Here is an 18,936-nt window from a genome sequence, read left to right on the forward strand (position 1 = left end):
TTATATTATGCATCTATTATAAGATTGTGGACAAGATATCACATGTGGGTGCGACGAAGATTGTGTGGGTTCAGATGGAATGAGCCCGGTCGGAGTGTAAAATCAGTAAAAATGTTACATGAAATTCGACGAGTTTCATGCCACCTAAATTCGACGAGTTTCATGCCACCTAAATTCGACGACTTGCCTTTCTGACGAGTTTTTCATTCGACAAGTTGATTTCGACGACATAGGATTCGACAAGTAACCCGTATCCCTTAGAAACAGGATGCGACAAAGTAAACATGTTCAACTACCGAAACTACTCTCAGTATTCTACAATATCGCTGTGTCCCATGAACAAAGTTATCTTATTTACTTATGTGAACGCCAAATATTTATTTAGTTATGTATATACCTTATGTATGTATATTCTTCAAATTTATCCTAATCCTAAGTGTGATATCCAAGATCACGGTTTTCATTTTATGTATAACTACAATTTTGACAGTTTACTGCATGATTGAAATGGTTTTATAGAATAAGTCAATATGTACTTTGCACGTGGCTGTGAATAATGAATGCTAAATATGATGAACCCAGTGGAATCGTCGGTTTGGAATGCAAGTAGAGAACTGCGAATCACTACTTCTCTTAGAAATTCAAAGCTAAAAGAGGACATCCTCCCATGCAAAATTTTGCCCTGGTTTAAAACTGGCCAGATGATTTCCGAAATTCTTACCCCGCATTTAAAACGCCATATTTTGTATGCCAACAAATTTCGATGCCTTCACTATACATGGGACTATTCGAAACAACGAGTAACTCCTTCTTCAAACAATGTCCAAAACTTTGTCCGGTTTACAACCTTGTTGAATTTGATACACATATTTCTTCAACTGATTTCAATCTTTGGATCGGCATCAACATCCATGGCAAGAATTCAATCAACCTGATAACATTCCCATACATTGCTGTACTCGTAGTACGATTTGAGTGGACTCCAGACCAAAGTTGCATACTCCTCTTGAGAACAATTTGTAAAACAGATCAATCAAATGGAACAAGTAAATAATTTTTTTTCTAAAAAATACAAAAAAACTTTTAAAACTATACTGATTATGATTTCAGAAGCTCCGACTGTCTCTGAACTACTACTTGCAAGAATTATCCGACTGGGGTACAAACTGGCAGAGTCAACCTTGGTCATAATTCCATGTATCATAGGAGTACTTCTGCTAATTCGACCATGTCAACTGCCATTCTTGGGATCTCTAATCCTCCCCACGTGTCATGTCAATTTGAACGACGAAGTTCTTACAATTATATCAATAATCATAATCAGGGTTCTTCTGGCTGCTGTGGAATCAATCCTCAATCTCTGCATAATACTGATTTCTTTCTTCTACGGAATTTACATTCTTCTTTCAGGCATAATATATCTGATGGAAGAATCTGTGCTAATTTTTCGAAAGATAAATTTCACAACAGATTATCGCAAATTGCAGGTGCTTGGAGCATTGCTAAATTCATGCGTGCGAAACAGGATTTTTGCAACTGTAGCATTTGTCAATCGCTCCAATTATGCAAGTTGTGACATCCTTCATTGTTTTGAGACATTCCGATTCGATGAGCATGGCACATTTTGTGTTTGCTGTAATTATAATGGTGGATACGATGATTGTGTACTTTACTTGTTCAGGAATGGTTTATGGAAAGAGCAAAGCTTGGTTGACGGCGGTCAAGAGGAACGTGGAGAAGAATGATTGTAACGGAAAGGTCAAAAGAAAAATTCTGAGATCCATGGAACCCTTGAAGATCTGGTTTGGAGAAAATTTCGTAGATTGTCTTACTCCTCTTGTAATTCAGGAATTTTGCACCGTTGAAACTATGGACTTCTTGCTTATGAAGTAGTAAATGAAAAATTGGGAATTGGGATCAAATTTAATTTATTTTCATATGTATTTATCTACCTATTATATTTTGCACGTTGTCTAATCCCAGAAAATTATGTACATACATATAATATTTATAAATCTACAGCTTAACAGCATAATTCATTTAGATTTAGATTTTCATTCCAATTATCAAAAGTATTACAATTAACTAATCTCAAAGAATAAAATGTTATTGCAAATATCTTTATTAATGCTTCCCGAGAACTATTTTCTTGAATTACAGAATTTACGAATTTACAGAAGAAATTCAAAAGCAAATTAATTTTATTTAATTCCTCTTTAGTTTATTTTATTCAGAGCGAGAAACATGCCTCCCTTCGGCTTTCTCTGAAGTCCGTCTGAAAACTGGAGCGGAATCAGAGTTCGCTTTGATGGGACGAGTTCAAAGTTCTTCACCAAGTGACAGAGAGCGACTTTCACTTCGATAACGGCAAATCGTCGACCTGAAGGTTTTCAAAAATATAGTTAGTAAAACATGCGTTAACTGGAATCTGATCAAGTAATTTTACACGCATCTATACCGATGCAATCTCTCGGCCCTCCACCAAAAGGCATAAAAGTGTTTGGAACGAGGTTAGGCTTATTCTCTTTGGAAAAACGCTCTGGCGAAAACTTTTCCGGGTTTGGAAAGTACTCTGAAATTGTGTGAAATTAACAAGATCAATCATGTCCATGAATAAATCTGCCTAATTTTACAAGGTTGCAAAGTTCTTGCCTGGGTCGTGATGCAATCCAATTATTGGGATTAATATTCCTTCGCCCTTCTTAATTGTAATATTGGTCCCAGGGAAAGTGTAGTCCATAACGCATGAACGAGCCGTGACACCAGCGCTTGAATAGTAACGCATCGCTTCTAAACGAGAAAATACATTGGATGTATTTACATATTGTTCTGTAATGCATAAAATTGTCGCATTTTATTTGTCCCACCCTTTACAAACATTTCCAAATATTCCATCCCATTAACGGTTTGAAATGTAAATTCGCCTCCGTCCTGCTCAAGTCCAGCCAGTACTTCTTGCCTTAACTTTGTCTGAATGTCTTGGTTGAGGGCTAACGCATAGACGGAAAATAGCAGTAAGCTCTGACTTCCTTCAAATCCTGCAAGCATAAATTGTAGGCAATTTGTGGCGATGCCTTCGTCGTCAAAAACCTCGTGATTTTCGAGTGCAAGCTGTTTCTTGTACGACGTATTGGACTCTTCGTCGTCTTCGTCCTCACTTTTTTCCAAATTTGTGGCCTCCTTACCTTCGAGAATGAGTTGCACGAAATCTTCTCCGCTAGTGTTGGATTGCAAACGATCTTTTACGGCTGATTGAAATACGTTGTTGAAATATGTTTGGTTATCCCGGCCGAGAAAGGTCAAGCCTAATTTATACCCCAGTTTTGGAAGGGCAGCAAGAAGGAAGATTTTAATACCCTTTAGTCCGTGGAAATGTATGTAGGCGTCTTTTCCGTGGTGTTGAAATTCTGATGGTCCTTCTTGGTCAAAGGCTTTGCTGTCAATGCCATAAGTAGCGCTTCCAAATACATGCGTTAAAAATTTGTCGATAGCGATTGTTAAATCCAGCTCTCCCCCATTTTTCGGGGTTTTCTCAAGAAATTCGACAAATTTTTTGCCAGAGTCATCAAAAGCTTGGAAAAGTCGACGTATGCTTCTAGAAGAAAATGCAGGGTTTAATTTTGTTCTCACATATTTCCATGGTCGACCTATTGATAAAAAGCAGGCAAGGGTATAATGAAGTTGGTACATACATACATTTATAAAATGACACGTTAGCATATTTTTTCTACCTACCTGTCAATACCAACAACATTTTTTGTAAGAGAAAGTCCTCTTTGTGCACCTCAAAAAGCTGGCGATCCATAAAGTGGTTGAAGTCCTTAACCATGATGTGTTTCAAAATGACGGGATCACAGACTAGGTACGCTTTCTGGCTAAAATCCACACTAGTTCATGCAATAAAATCAATATGCAATAAATTTATATATGTACACACATATACTAAAATTATTATTATTATTTGCATACCTAGCGCCTATTTTTGCACCCTTGGCCTTAACTTGCCTATATTTCTCTAAAGTATCTTCACTCAGACCAATTCCATGATATGTGTTTCTAAGTACACGAATAGGCTCAAACCCATGTAATGGAATGCCACGAGTCTCAAAATATGCAGAGGTGGAAACATATTTCAAGTAAATTTTAGATATAGCAAAGCACACTATAAAAATACAGGTAAGTGTTAAAAGCTCCATTTTTGGGAAATTAATAAATGATTTTGAGACGTTTCTTGACAAACGACTTTGAGAAATGGAGAAAGGAAGTGCCCAAAAGTGGAAAATAGAAGAATGTGCCAGGAGCTGATTGTGATTTGCCTACGTATGTACGAGTATTGGCATTATTGGGTTTTGGTGCCATTGTGAGGATAGTAAATTTCCTGCACGAAATATTGCATTGTGTTATGATTCCCATTCATATGACAAATTGCAACTCATAGTTTTACTGATCATATTTATACAAATTTTCTGCAATTCGATATATAAAAATCTGAGAGCAACTCCAACTAAATGGTAGGAAAAAGCGTTGTCGTCTTCGGTGGCTCAGGCGTGGTTGGGGCGGGCGTGGTCCAAGCGTTGGCAGAGCGCAAAGAAATCAGGAAAGTTTGCCTCATTCAGCGTAGACAGATTTTACTCCCGAAATCGAATGATGCGGAAAACTTTGAAAAAATTACACAAAAAGTTGTCAACGTGGAAGATGTTGACAGCTACCGTGGGTTTATTAAGTCAGGAAACTTTGATTGCGCCGTGTATTCCTTGAGTGCGAGTTATCGAAGGGTGAGTTGTATGCTTAATTTTTAATTGGGTTAGCTGCTAAATGCAATTACAGAGTGAAATTTCAAATTTCAGGATAGTTTGGAGACGTACAAATATACGGAGATAAAACTTGCTTGATAAAATTATTGCTCCTCTTGACGGAATGTGGGATTGAAGAATTGCACTACGTTTCGGCCCGGTATGCTTCCTCGACATCAATATTTCCGTATTTGCGGATAAAATCAGAAGCTGAACAGGTAGGAATGGGTAATCCGATCCGATCCTAATCCGTCGGATTATGTCGGATCGGATTAAGGATTTTTTTGATCCGAGGCCGATCCGGTCGGATCGGATTGGTTAAAAAATCCGATCGGATCAATCCGAGGCTTTCCATCGGATTTCGGATCGGATTTCGGATTATATTATTTGGATCAATCCGGCTTGCTTCCTCTATTCACCCCACAGTTTTTCACCCAAATAGTTGAAAAATTACGACAGATTTCAAAAACCATCTCTCTCTCTCCTACCTGTAACATAATTTGTCAACACATGCGCCTAAAATTGATTGGGCAAAGTCAAAAATTCTTGTTCAGCTAATATTAATAGTCGCAATTCCATGATAAATTTTCTAAGAGGTTATTTGGTCGTTCGAAAACACTACGAAATAATCTGTCATGAAGCATTTTAGATTTTTTCAAGCTTATAATATTTGGTGACCGGTAACTAGTTATTAATTACTGAAGAAAATTAAAGTGTAGGATGGATAAACTGTTTTATCTCAAACGATGGCCACGATCATAGCTTGAAAATTTGCAGGGTGCAATCCCAGAAATAATGTGATTGGATCACGTCCCTACTTTTGAAAAGTTTCAAAAACAGTAAAGGTCACTATTTTTGACTAAGAAGCGCGCTTCTTCTCGCTGTGACTTGCTTTGCTTTGGGCCTTTATTTCTTGACAAATATATAGCTCAACTGGATCTGAACATATTGATATCTTTTACATTTCCGGACGATTTTTTGAAGTAGTGAATTTTTTAATTAGGCGAATTTTAAAAATTTGTCAAAACTCGCCTTATTAACAAATTCGCTAACAAATTTTGTTTAAAAAATCGCACGGAAGTGTATAGTACAAGATATCAAAAGTGTTCACATTTCGCTGCGCTATCGATAAAAATATGTAAAGCCTCTAAAGAAACATATCGTCATGAAACTTGACCTTTTGGGTCAAAAATTGTGACAATTGCATCCAACCCCAATATTTCTGGGCTACTACCCTGCAAATTTTCAGGCTGTTATCGTGGCCATTGTGTGAGATAGAAAAGTTTATCCATCATGCAATTTAATTTGCCCCAACTATTAACTATTGCCTGTTTAATATGTAGGGTGAAATTTAGATTTCTTTGTCGGTTTTTAGTAACCATATACTAATAATTAATTATTGAACCTTGTATATATGTAAGGCATATTGGTGAGTATTATTATCCTCTCTTAAGTAGGTATACATAATATGTATTACATATGTACATATGTAATTATTGTAAGTATTGGATTTATATCGATATAACCGGTTTAGTAATCCAATCCGATCCGAAATCCGTCGGATTGATCCGAATCGGATCGGATTGGTCGGTCAATCCGCCTCGGATCAATCCGATACCCGGTATAATCCGAGTCGGATTGATCCGAAGACCCCAAAATCCGATCCGATCCGATCCGAACCCATTCCTATGAACAGGTCGCGAAGGACGCAGGATTCAGATCGGTTTCAATTTATCAACCGGGAGGCGTCCTGAGCTGGGATTCGCGTGGGATGCACGTCTTTTGGCAGATTGTTTTCCGATATTTGGACATTTTTCGGTTTGGAAATATTGAAACGGAACGATTGGGAAGGGCAATTGTGTCCAATATTTTGACCATGAAAGGAAAAGAAATGAAGGAAAAAAGGCTGGAAGTTTTTGATCATTCACAGATACGATTAATGTACTAATAAAAATATGTACTGTTATGTTTGACCGATTCATGAAATATTTACGATAAATTTAATGCATCCAATTAGCTTCGCTTTTCGAAAAATTAGGCTTAAATAACTTTGTGATCATTGACTTCGTACTGTAGACATATCATGAATCATGTAATCTTTCATACAAAATTTGCATATTAGATATGTGATGAACATAAACGAATATCACATTTGAAGGCAGTTTTTACAATCTACAGCCAAAGGGCATTGTTGCCCAATTAATTTAATAAATCATTTATAGATAACAGCATTATACAAACAAATGTGTAGAGCCTTGCCTGAAAAAAGTGCTGTTGACTGGCAAATCTTTTCACCTTAAGAAAAGCAGCTATGTACACATAATAATAGGCCACAACGTTACACTATACAAGTAAAGCTTATATTATTCAATGCTCATGTGGCAGTGTTTGACTCGTGCTTATTTAACTGATTGTTCAACTCGCCATTTCATTCCCTTAAATAGTCCAACAGAAAATAATTTTTTAGTCAGAATATATTTTGAACTCTTCGCAAATTCAATCAATTACAGGCCCATCAAAAGTTAATAACTAAATGCGTGCAATCGTATTTGGTGGCACCGGTGCTGTGGGGACTGCAATAATCCGGGCGTTAGACGACGCCAAGGCCTACACTCATGCAACGCTCGTGGTTAGAAGAAGACTCCAGCTGGAACTGCTCAACCCTTCCAAATTTGAGACCCACATTATTAATTTCGAACGAATTCAAGACTTTAGGCACGTAATCGAGCAACGGTTTGATACCGCTTTCTACGCAATCGGGGTCAGTTCAAGGAAAGTAAGCCCACATATTTATTAAAATTCAAATCTAATTTGCAAACATATTATCAAAAAATTTATAAAGTGCTCATTCACCCAGGTTGACGCAAAATACTATCATCAAGTTGAGGTTGAACTGTCATCCGAAATTCTGGACATGTTATCAAACGGCGGAACAACACCTTCGGTGCATTTAATTTCATGCATGTTTGTCCATAAGAACTCGTGGTTGATCCATAAAAGGATGAAGTACGAGACTGAGGAATACCTGGAAAAGAAGGGATTTGATTGCACGTTCATCTACAAAATGGGTGGTGTGATTGCGCCCGGATATCGAGGGATGATGCACCCAGTTCAACAACGATTTGCAAAGTATTTTGATTTTTGGCGTCTTCTAAATATCGATGCGGATGTTGTGGGAAGAGCGGTGGTTGTAAATTCATTACTTCCAAGACGAAAGGGAAACTATGAGCTGTGTCACTCGGAAATTAAAATGCTTGGAAATAACGTGTGAAATAAGCAATTCGATTCAGAAATTTTACTTATAAATAACAGATATGAATAAATCTTTCCATGTTTATAAATTATAACCAAATCAACACATTTTTTATTCATTATGTAGGTATATACAACGCAGTGAATGCGACCAATAGTTTTTTGGCAGATACAGAATGACAAGATTTATATGAAAAAATTATTTCAGAATTTGGGTTAAACGTTAGACCAGATTGAGAGAAACATAAATATGTACCTTTAACATTACCAGCCAATCGCACCATAGACTTGGGTTAAATTTAATGCACCACCGAGTAAGATGAAATTTACCACAAATTTTAGCTGAATTCGCCACCGGATGAATTTTTTCCAACTTTAGCCTTTTTAGCCACCGATTTAGATGGTGGTTACCACAAATTTAGATGAGCTGTCATTACCATATTTTATGACTATAGGAATATAAAAACAATATAATTTACAATAATATGATTTATTTATAGTATAATACATCTATATACACGTCTTTTTTAACAATACACGTGAAATTAAATAACAATGAGCGCTTTTTTAGCTTTCGCAACCTTACAATTCTTACGCTTCCGGTCTAACATCATAAATCGGATTCTGAATTTTTTATCCAATTATTTTCTTTCGTCCCCTTTTTCAGACCTTCCAACAGAAATTTAAAATTGCTAGATATCTATTATAGTGTGGGCGGAGAAGATGATGTCGCCGTGGGCTCGGTAGGGGAATATGGGCGCGAGTCATCGAGTACCGGACGTCAGGGTCCTTGGGGGACGGATGCGACACGCTTCTGATCACGGGACACCTTCACTGGCCACAGGGGGGTAGCCGGATGGGAGCTACGACGCACGGGGAGGAGGATGAATTGTCTCTCGCTTGGCAATTAGAAATACTGTATTGTTTTTTTTTACTCCGATTTCCACTTATGCACCGTTTCTATACTAAACTGCACCTAGCACGACTCAATGTACGATTTTTTATGAACAATGACCCGAATAAACTGTTCAATATCGGTGCACACAATAAGTTTCACTTGACAAGGTTTTAAGAAATCTTTACTCCTTACATTAAACGATCATAACGTGTACAATAAATGAATTTTAGGAACTTAATTTTTTATAATAATGTATTTCCAAAATGGCAGCCACGCAGAAGGCGTGGTGCAAGAAAATATGGAGAGAAGAGTTGTGGAGGTGTTCACACTCGGAATCCTCGGGTCGGTCTGTCTGAGCTGGAGAGAGGTTCTTCCTTTTTACAGTCGAACTCGGCCACGGTGGCTTCCGTGTGCCGAGTAGTAGGATCGTCGGGTGGGGGATATCCAATCCCTACAATAGATATCTATCCAGCCGTTACGGCAATACTGGTTGGGTGAAAAGTTCGGTTTTTTAAGAGACCCCCACTACTAGCACAGGAAACCAGGGTGTAGTCGGATCGATGTTTTTAAAAATCCAATCCGATCCTATCCGACTTGTCTCGGATCCTTAAAAAATCCAATCCGACCTGGTCGGATCCTAAAATAATCCGACCCAATCCGAACATGGCGGATTCGGATTGGATTAATCGGGTTACATTCTATATCCTAAGTACTGCTCTCTATAATGTAGTCGGATCGATGTTTTTAAAAATCCAATCTGATCCGATTCGACTTGGTCGGGTCATAAAAAATCCGATCCGATCCTACCCTGTCGGATTCGGATTGGATTAATCCGGTTAAGTCGGATATCCTTTTTAATCTCTAATGGAATATTAGACGCAAATGGGCTTGCGTTTCTAAAATTTGGCAGAATTTTCCTCAGAAAGAGAGGATTCAGTGTCAAGAAAGGTAAGGTGAAAGGTAATAAATACATACGTCACTTCTCCTACCCAGTCTAGTCAATGATATACAAATATATACACACATAATTACATGCAAAAGGAAATCAGCATGATTTCTTGACATTATGGTGATTATATATTTTTTTATAAATACAAATATGTATACCCATGTTTTATCGTCATGAAATATGGTGATGGCAGCTCATCTAAATTTGTGGTAACCACCATCTAAATCGGTGGCTAAAAAGGCTAAAGTTGGAAAAAATTCATCCGGTGGTGAATTCAACTAAAATTTTTGGCAAATTTCATCTTATTCGGTGGTGCATTAAATTTAACCCCATAGACTTCCAGTCAAAAGCACATTAAATATATTTAATTGTTCCTATGTGCATATTTTTAACCCAGTAAAATGAATGTATAAGCTGATCCTGAGTTGATGCTTACATACATTTTTTAAGTACATATTTGTTTTCTTTACCAAAATATATAAAACTTGAAAGTATGCATTATATTCTAAATAGACTAAATTGTTTATTGTAAATTTGATTTCTATAACTGATCAATTAAAGCATGGGTGCTAAAAATATAAATTGTAAATTGATCTTCACATTTTTCGTTCTAATTCCAAAAAATATGTGGACCTCCTGTGATCAAATTGCCATGTAAGTCAAAAACATTAAGATATTTAAGTCGATGCTTAATTCATTTTGTAATAAGTAAGTAAATGTGTACATCTTTAATTTACAGAAATACACGCAATAATGATCCGAAATATGCGTACCACTCGTATCAAAGCTCGGTTATCTGCTACCCTAAAACCGCAATACAATATCCCTCAAGCATATCCAATGTCGTTCGCCTAGTAAAAAACGCGAGGAAGGATGGCGTACCTATCAAAGCGATAGGGTCACGACATTCCATAACGGATATCATCTGTACGGACGGTACTCCAATATCACTGAAACTTTTGACCAAAAAGTACTACCACGAAGATAACACTGCAACTTTTGAGGCTGGCATAAAATTGGACCAAGTTTTATTATTCTTACAAGAAAGGAATCGTACTTTGATTAATATCCCGATTTACAGTAAGAAATTCATACAATTTTTCCAACAGAATATTCTACTCACAATATTTTTTTTACAAATTATGCAAGGAGGGATCACTCTCGCCGGTGCAATAGCAACGGGCGCACATGGATCATCTCTCAAACACCCAGCATCAATTTCAGATCAAATAATCGGGCTTCAAGTTGTTACCGGAACTGGTGAACTGGTCAACATAAACGATACAAAAACACTGAAAGCATTCCGAGTTAACTTGGGACTTCTTGGAATCGTGGTCAAAGTCACGTTAAAAATTGTCCCCATTTTCAAAATGTCTATTCAAAACAGTGTGGAAGAAATAGATATATTAACGAGTGGGAAGGCCCTAGAATGGGCGCGAGAATATGATCATTTCCAACTCTGGTGGTTCCCATCCCTGCAGGAAGTCGTGGTCGCCAAGGGAAATTATTTACCATTTCTCAAAAATACCACTTTCGAAGGTAACGCTACTAACAACCTGATTACCGAAGTCACCCAATACACTGCCCGATTTGCTGCGGTCCTCTACGAATTTTGTAACTGGGCTCAGATAGGATTGACCATCTTGGAGGGATACATGAGAGATTTCTTACTTAAAAGTATCCCCACAGCAAGACCACTTTACGAAGAGGGGGGCACGTTTAAAAATCCCGCCGTGGGAATAGGTTGGCGTCTCCTGTCAAGCCAATGCAGACCTGGAACGTGCTGGTGGGACAATCCCTGGGCGACCGTGGGCGGGACGGAATCTGCCATCGCGTTTGACACCAAGCATTTCAAAGGAGTGATGACCATGATTCAAGACACGCTACGGGAAATGCCCACGTGTTTCTACATGTCCGGAATCCTGATCAGATTTATGCCCAAGTCTGAAGCATACCTGTCCTTGTCGAGTGGGAGAGAGACGTTCAGCGTGGAATGGGTGAACCCGTTGAGGACAAGGAGGCACTTGGATGCCGTCGTGGGACTGGGGACATTTCAAGCTATTTTGCAAAGGATGGTGCGAGACTTTGACGGGATTCCTCACTGGGGGAAAAATGGGCTGCATTTCTTGGGGGAAAATGTGCTCAAGAAAAATAGAGACAATTTTATTGCGGAGATGAAAAACTTTGATCCGGACGGCGTCTTTCTTAACAAGTTTGGTAGGAGACTGACTGGGGAGATTGGTGAGGCTGACGTCGACCCGGAAATGGAGAGGTGTGCTTTGCATGATTACTGCATTTGTGGGAAGGATTACGATTGTGGGGTGGGACAAAGGTGTGAAAAGTTAAGCGATGGGGTACTAGTTTGTCGAGATCAGGATAATGTAATTCTTGGCGGACTGGGTTTCGTGTTTGGAACTAACTTTTTAGCCTTCATCTTGTACAGATTATTTTACAGGTAGTCAAATTTTAATGGCCACAAAGAACTAACTATAAAACATATTACAGTTTAGATAAATGTTTATTTAGTTGTAAGTAATTGGAATAAAATCATATTTGACTTTTACTGTATTTTATGCAATTGCACAAATTTACTTCCCACTAAAAGTTAAATATTTTTGGACATTTCATATAATGTTTTACAGTGCAAAACCATGCCACTTGTTAATATCTGCATTTGTAGTTGTGAGACAGCTTCTCCATCACCCAGGATACAAAATCGAATGGAATCATTGTAACTTAGCACGCTCACGTCCAAATCTAGATAAGTTGAAAGATGACTCATTATCGGTACGGTTTTATGTAATGGAAATTTCGGAAATCCATAAATTAAACAAGTTATTTTTTAATTCTGAATGCAATTTTGCAAGATTATATGTATGCTCGCATTTTTGATAAATTGCTGCAATTGCGAAGGTTACCTAGTCCAGGGTAAAGCCCACCAGAGAAGAAACAATCTACAAGTCTTCTCCCCTTCATATTGCCACACGCATTCGGTCCAGGAAAGTTGCCAATTGCAGCCTTGATCACCGTTTGTGTTCCTGCTTGGCCCTCGTAAAGTGGGAGAGGCAATCCGCCCATCAGTTTTATCATGATGGAATTCCCGAGCGGTACCGTAGAACTTTTAATCGATTCATATTCTTGGTGACAAAGCTTGAGGTGTTTCTCATCGCTATTCTCAGTCAAGGTGAGATAAGCTGTGCCAGAAGACCTGGAATGCATATGTATTTCAATGGGAATATGTGTAGAGCACTTTATGAGAGTAATAACAATCTAGTAAATAATTATGCATGTACATTTCGTTGCTGAGATCGTCTCCATGGTTGGGGGAAGGCATGACGACGTATGTTGCGACGTACGACGCGGTATAAGATTTTGGCAAGATTTTTTTAAAAGATCTGGCAAATGTGGAGAGCAAGACACTGGTGAATGTTACGCCGTAATGGTTTTTAATCGCTTTTAGGTAGCTTATAGGCACCGAATCGGAAACTTGGACGAGGAGACGCCGCTTGCGGTCTGCATCTCAATAATAAAATGAAAATTGTATTATCGGTATATACTTGGTTATATGATTACCTAATTTATCGGGATTATCAGGCTGCCTCCGAGTTTCCGTGTTGGCACTGGCAGTATCTAAATACGCCTCGTTCGTCCCTATGCTTTCGTACATGTAGTGAAACGGGTAGAGAATCCAGACCAGACCTTTTTGAAATATGTTGCGATTAGTCGTTTCCGCCGATGGCTTAGCCACGTTTTGAATCCCTTCCTCAAATTCTAGTAGCCCATTTTGTAGCATATTCATTATGGAATATCCATCCGCTAAAATATGATGCATTCGGAGGAATATGGCCGTATTTTGTACGTGATTGACGATGCTGAGATCCCAAAGTGGTTTGTTCTGCTCAAAGGGTTTCTGTAGGAGGTCGAGAAACAGTTTTTGCAACGTGGCTGCGTCCACAGGCTCATTTTCACTTCCTTCTGGGACTAAAAATGATCTTCTATAAAAGCAATTTGCACTCCGATTGTGATAAATTATAAATATGAATTCCATCCCGAAGAGAGCGGATGCCGTTGCTTTGATAACAAAGCGAGAAATCTCCAGATTCAGATCAATCTTATCCTTTGAATTTTGTGATTGGAATTCAATTCTGTCCATAAATTCATAAGCATCGGGCAGGACTGAATACCCCATTTGGCGGGTGCCAATTTTGACGGTAGCTTTTCGAATGATGGGGGTACTTGTTTTTACATTTAGTCCGTTCGTCATCCCGACGAATGTTCGTTGCCAATGGTTATATAATGAGAGTTGGGTTTCACTTGAGCTACAAATTTCTGAAACGAGGTCCCGATTGCAGACGACGGTGACAAGTTTGGAGAATATTTTTATTTGAAACACGTCGCCATATTTTGAATAGCAGTGTTTGAAGAATTGTCGGGAATAGAAGCAAATGTAAATGCCGTGTCCAAATATTGGCAACGAGTAGGAAACAGTGGGAGGAACCTTGTGGTTCATTGTAGTCTTTTTCTTTGGGGCTGCAAATTTTATGAGGAAGATGAAAATTGAAATTAATGCTAGTAGCAGGAGGATGAGTGTAGCGGACTCCATTTTTAGTGCTGCAATTTATATATTTATATATTTCCAGATTTAATTAGAAAAGTTTAGATATTTTCGCATAGGAATTATTAATTCTGAATTAAGAAGCTGTTTCAATTCAATTCGGTGGCAACCACGAACTAAATTTGAGACAAGTGCTAATCAAATTAATATTGACAGCTAGTGGCACGTGCCAAATTTTATTACAATGGAGGCGGTACCTTATTCTTGTATTTTCGTTTTATGTGGGATAAATTGATGGCACAGTGCCTTCATTAAAACTGATAATTATGTATTTGTATCACTACACTTCTTTTAATTTAGCCGTGTTTTCTCCTCAAATGCCGATTATACCCACTCTTTAGGATGAATCGTTGTCCACAAATTTCACATCGAAATCTGTTATCCTCATTTGATGGAAATTTAATTGTTCTACGTGCCAGCCATCAATGCCTCTACGTATTCATTGGGGTGCCATGTGCTGGCATTATTGTGCTATCTGCTGGCCCCTGAAACTTTACTCTGGTGTCGCTTATGTGTGATTTGGACGGATATGACAAAATGTTCCATTTGATGGAAATTTAATTGTGCCACGTGCCAGCCATTAATATGCACATATTTTGCGAGTTAAGCAGCACGCGAAATGAAAATGTATAAATATGTATATCTTCAGCAAGTAATACTGAAATGCACTAAATATTTAAAAATAAAGTATCATCCTAACGTGAATATTTAGTATTGAATTAGCATGCAATTTTACTCGTTCTTTTTCACTCTGCAATTCTAAGAGTGAAAGTGCCAAAAAAGTTGGCAACGTTTTTCGTGATTTTCAATCAATTGTTCTTTTTCTGCAGACGAGTGATTTTGCATTTCCCATTTATTCTTCGTAATTGACACGGGTCACAACTCCTAATATTTTTGAATGAGAGGGAATGCAATTAATATTTCAATTCGGATTACAATGACCTATTGTTACTACTGTCAATGTGAAACACGTTACATTTTATGTTAATGGTTATCACTGTTTATGAACATGCATTTTGACCAGCCCACGTACATATTTATATTACAAAGACCGACGTTCGTTCATATTAAAAATCAAACCGGACGGATAAAAGTCGTTTACATTTACATTGTAATTAATTTGTAATGGTATTTTCCCTCACTTTGATAAATAAAGCGTGCAACTTCCTGAGATTTAACCTTGCTAAATCGATGTGCTTTTGGTCATGCTTTCATTAGTAAATGCAAAAATGAACGTCATTGTTGATAAAAATCGACGAGAATCAATTCTCCTTAATTCTATATCGCATGAATAAATAGGAGCTTATAATTTTGTGTATTCAACAAAAAATAGTAAACGAGAATAGGAGAACGTGTTTTAAAGTATTGGACGAGAAGATCATTAAACCTCCAAAAAGGTCACCACTCCGCTTGAGCGATGAGTTTACCATCTTCACAAACATTAGATTTGCCAAAAAGCATACACACCTTTGATACTAAAACGATGGAAAGTTTGAAAATAATTGAACCAAAGTAAGATTTTTGATGATGACCAAATTTTTACTAATTTATAAGCAGTCTTTCTTTCACAGATTCGCGCAACCCTTGCTCTACTTACCCTTCATAATTCTGCTCATGATCTTTGTAGTCTTAATGAAGAGGTGGTTTCGGAAAAGCATTCCTGCCGGATGTCAAGCAGTCCCAACAGTTTCTGGAAATTATTTTTATGTCGGTCATGGACTAACATTTAGCAAAGACATCATTGGATTTGTGCGACAGTGTTATGAAAAATATGGGAAGATTTTCAAAATTAAGATATTTCGATTTTCCATGGTCGTTATTTGCGACAGGGGTTATGCCTCAGAGTTTTATAAGGTGCGGCAATTATTAATTTATAATTACGAAATATCTGCATACTGCATAACATAACTGACTCAGTATTTTTTAGACACCGGAGAGCACAATGTCCATGTACGACAATTTGGAGAGGCTTGGTTTCATCGATGCCTTCTTCCCAAACCGCGCAGACATCAAATACTTTACGAACATTATCAAAAATTCACTAGGGAACAAATTTGACACATTTCTTCCAAAAATACATGAACAGGCTGCCCGATTAATTGTATCGTTGCGAGGAAAGGTTTGTTATACAGACCAAAAATTACTGGAAGAATGAAAATAATCCAACATTTTGCAGGTGTCGCTGGGGGAAAAACTTGACCTGGTGAAAGAGTTGGGCCACTTCATGGCAGGAACGAGTGCTTGGTGTATCGCTGGGATTAAGATTAATCAAAATCATCTCGATGATTTACACGATTTTAGCCAGATCGTTAATAAGATAATGCTTTCGTCATATTTTGTTCCGACATGGCTTCTCTCACTGCGTATGGAAGGACGCTAAAGAAACTTAAGGCTCAAGTGGGCAAAGTCGTTATGCCAGAAATTGCAAAATATAGAAAAGACGAAGGGTTGAACGAGTCCCCATTTTTAAGGTGATTTTTTAATGTTCACAATTTAAATATTCATAATTTGCCAGAAGTGTAATACATAATTATTTTTTAAAAATAGGTACGCCATCGACATACGACGTGACGATGGGTCATCCATGAGTGACGACGATATTCGAGATCTCTTCGTCTGTTTGCTCTACACAAGTTCGGAAAACACGGCGTTAGCGTTATCGAATGCAATTATTGACCTCGCCCTCCATCCCGAGTTGTATGCGAGGGCACGGGACGAAATTCGTGGAACTTTAATTGCCGGGGAGTGGACTGATCTTTTGAGAAACAAATTATTGACGAGTTGCATTATGGAATCGATTAGAATCAATCCACAAATTTTTACGATTGGAAGAACACCAAAATCTCCGTGAGTTGATGGAACCATTATTTTGATAATTTCATTTTTTTGTGTGCATTTAAGTAAACATCTTGATTTTACAGAATTGTGCTAGGAGACTACTATGTTGATAACGTGGATTCGGTTATTTTGTGCGGCTCTCTGATGCAGGTTTATGGCTCTGCTGGAGAAATTTTTCAAAATCCTGAGGTGTTCGACCCGCTGCGTTTTTTTGACAAGGAAAAGAAGGAGCCACAGGGTCCACCAGCAATAAATGCGTAATTATTAATCAAAAACATTATTTACATGGGAACTTTTAACGAAAGGGTTATTTTGAGAATATATGAGTTTTTTACTAATAATTTTAGGTGGGGAAATATGGTCCACGGATGTCCAGGCAAACTATTTGCCTTGAACGAAATTAAGACGGCATGTATATTTTTTATTATGAATTTCGACTTGATCATAGAAAATCCAAATGAAATTATTGTAGATTACTTTGCTCCGAAAGCATTTTCAGAGAAAAAGATAACGTGTAAGCTTCGTTTGGTGGAGAATTAGACGAATACATACATTTTAGCAGTGAGGTATATTTTTGATAAATATTATTTACACAATAATAAGCCTTTTAAGTTACGTAAATCGTTGAATTGAATTGAATTGTGAGATTGTGAGACGTCATTAGGATTTATTTTTTTAGTATTTTGCATAATGTAATTGTTTCAACTTAATTATTAAGTACTTAATGCTTCAGAATAATTATTAATTTTTCTAATTTTTATGATATTGAAAATAAAACATTTTATTAATTTGCACTTCCCAACTTTATGATTTGATCATGTTCAATAATTCGAAGCTCAATTTCCTCTCTGGAATCTGCCCCAGAACAACAATTATTAACAATTGCTTTCCCCAACACTTCCGATGGAATACTCCAACTGTGCCATGGATCCGTGAATCTGGCCAATACTTGGAGAAAAGCATGCATTCCTCTCTTGTCTGGGGTCAGCACTCCACCAACTCGATAGATGAACGTGCACTTGATTCCTGCCCTGGATATGATCCCCTCCGCCTCGTATTTGTACCTCAGCACGGACATAAACGACGTTGGGGATGACCCAAAAGACGAGATGTAATGCACTTCCTGCACATTGCGACGCTTCAGGAAAGCCATAATGCTTCTGGGGTACTCCAACTCGATCTTTCTGTAAGTATCGTAATCCACCTAGGTGAAAATATGTTTAATTGTTAATTTCATGCATAATAGTGCAATTTATGTACAGTTGTGGAGACTATAATTTTCTAACCTCTCTCCGTTTACCCCCAAGTGCGTAAAATGCAACATCAAAATCCGTCTGTAATTGTTTTGCCGTCATCCAATCTTGCGAGTCGAAGTTATCAACAATAACTTGAATAAAATAAGAACCGTCTCCTGGTGCGGACGGGAAGAAAAGTGTTTCCAAGTTATCAATTTTTCGTCGTAGGACAAGAGTTACGTTCTGGAATTTGTCCCTGCGTTCGGCTATTGCGGTTAGGATGGAAATTCCCACGGCTCCGGACCCACCGAAAACTATGGCACGCATTACGAAACGCCGGACAATAATATTGATCA

The 18,936-nt window shown here is 37.8% G+C and overlaps 4 protein-coding genes across 4 annotated transcripts; 3 read left to right on the plus strand and 1 right to left on the minus strand.

Annotated features, from left to right (window-relative positions):
• Positions 1-2,074: 2,074 nt before the first annotated feature.
• On the minus strand, positions 2,075-4,359 carry LOC110843228 (cytochrome P450 9e2). Its single transcript, XM_022089189.2, has 7 exons — positions 4,329-4,359; positions 3,970-4,162; positions 3,736-3,887; positions 2,868-3,647; positions 2,653-2,790; positions 2,459-2,572; positions 2,075-2,380 (listed from the first exon to the last, which is right to left on the minus strand). Exons 1-7 carry the CDS (start codon positions 4,357-4,359, stop codon positions 2,217-2,219), a joined length of 1,572 nt encoding a protein of 523 aa, XP_021944881.1. The 3' UTR covers positions 2,075-2,216.
• A 2,693-nt stretch (positions 4,360-7,052) lies between these two features.
• Positions 7,053-8,064, plus strand: LOC110843229. The gene is made up of 2 exons (XM_022089190.2): positions 7,053-7,569; positions 7,651-8,064. The coding sequence occupies exons 1-2, from the start codon at positions 7,327-7,329 to the stop codon at positions 8,062-8,064; spliced, it is 657 nt and encodes a 218-aa protein (XP_021944882.1). The 5' UTR covers positions 7,053-7,326.
• A 1,188-nt stretch (positions 8,065-9,252) lies between these two features.
• Positions 9,253-18,050, plus strand: LOC110843231 (cytochrome P450 4F4). The gene is made up of 7 exons (XM_022089192.2): positions 9,253-9,891; positions 16,079-16,361; positions 16,435-16,626; positions 16,684-16,978; positions 17,055-17,354; positions 17,429-17,602; positions 17,693-18,050. The coding sequence occupies exons 4-7, from the start codon at positions 16,854-16,856 to the stop codon at positions 17,883-17,885; spliced, it is 792 nt and encodes a 263-aa protein (XP_021944884.1). The 5' UTR covers positions 9,253-9,891; positions 16,079-16,361; positions 16,435-16,626; positions 16,684-16,853; the 3' UTR covers positions 17,886-18,050.
• LOC110843230 (L-gulonolactone oxidase 5) lies at positions 9,879-12,450 on the plus strand. Its single transcript, XM_022089191.2, has 3 exons — positions 9,879-10,546; positions 10,632-10,972; positions 11,042-12,450. The coding sequence occupies exons 1-3, from the start codon at positions 10,455-10,457 to the stop codon at positions 12,349-12,351; spliced, it is 1,743 nt and encodes a 580-aa protein (XP_021944883.2). The 5' UTR covers positions 9,879-10,454; the 3' UTR covers positions 12,352-12,450.
• Positions 18,051-18,936: the final 886 nt, after the last annotated feature.

Source organism: Folsomia candida, unplaced genomic scaffold (assembly GCF_002217175.1).
Source record: "Folsomia candida strain VU population unplaced genomic scaffold, ASM221717v1 Fcan01_Sc002, whole genome shotgun sequence".
Classification (NCBI taxonomy): Eukaryota; Metazoa; Arthropoda; class Collembola; order Entomobryomorpha; family Isotomidae; genus Folsomia; species Folsomia candida.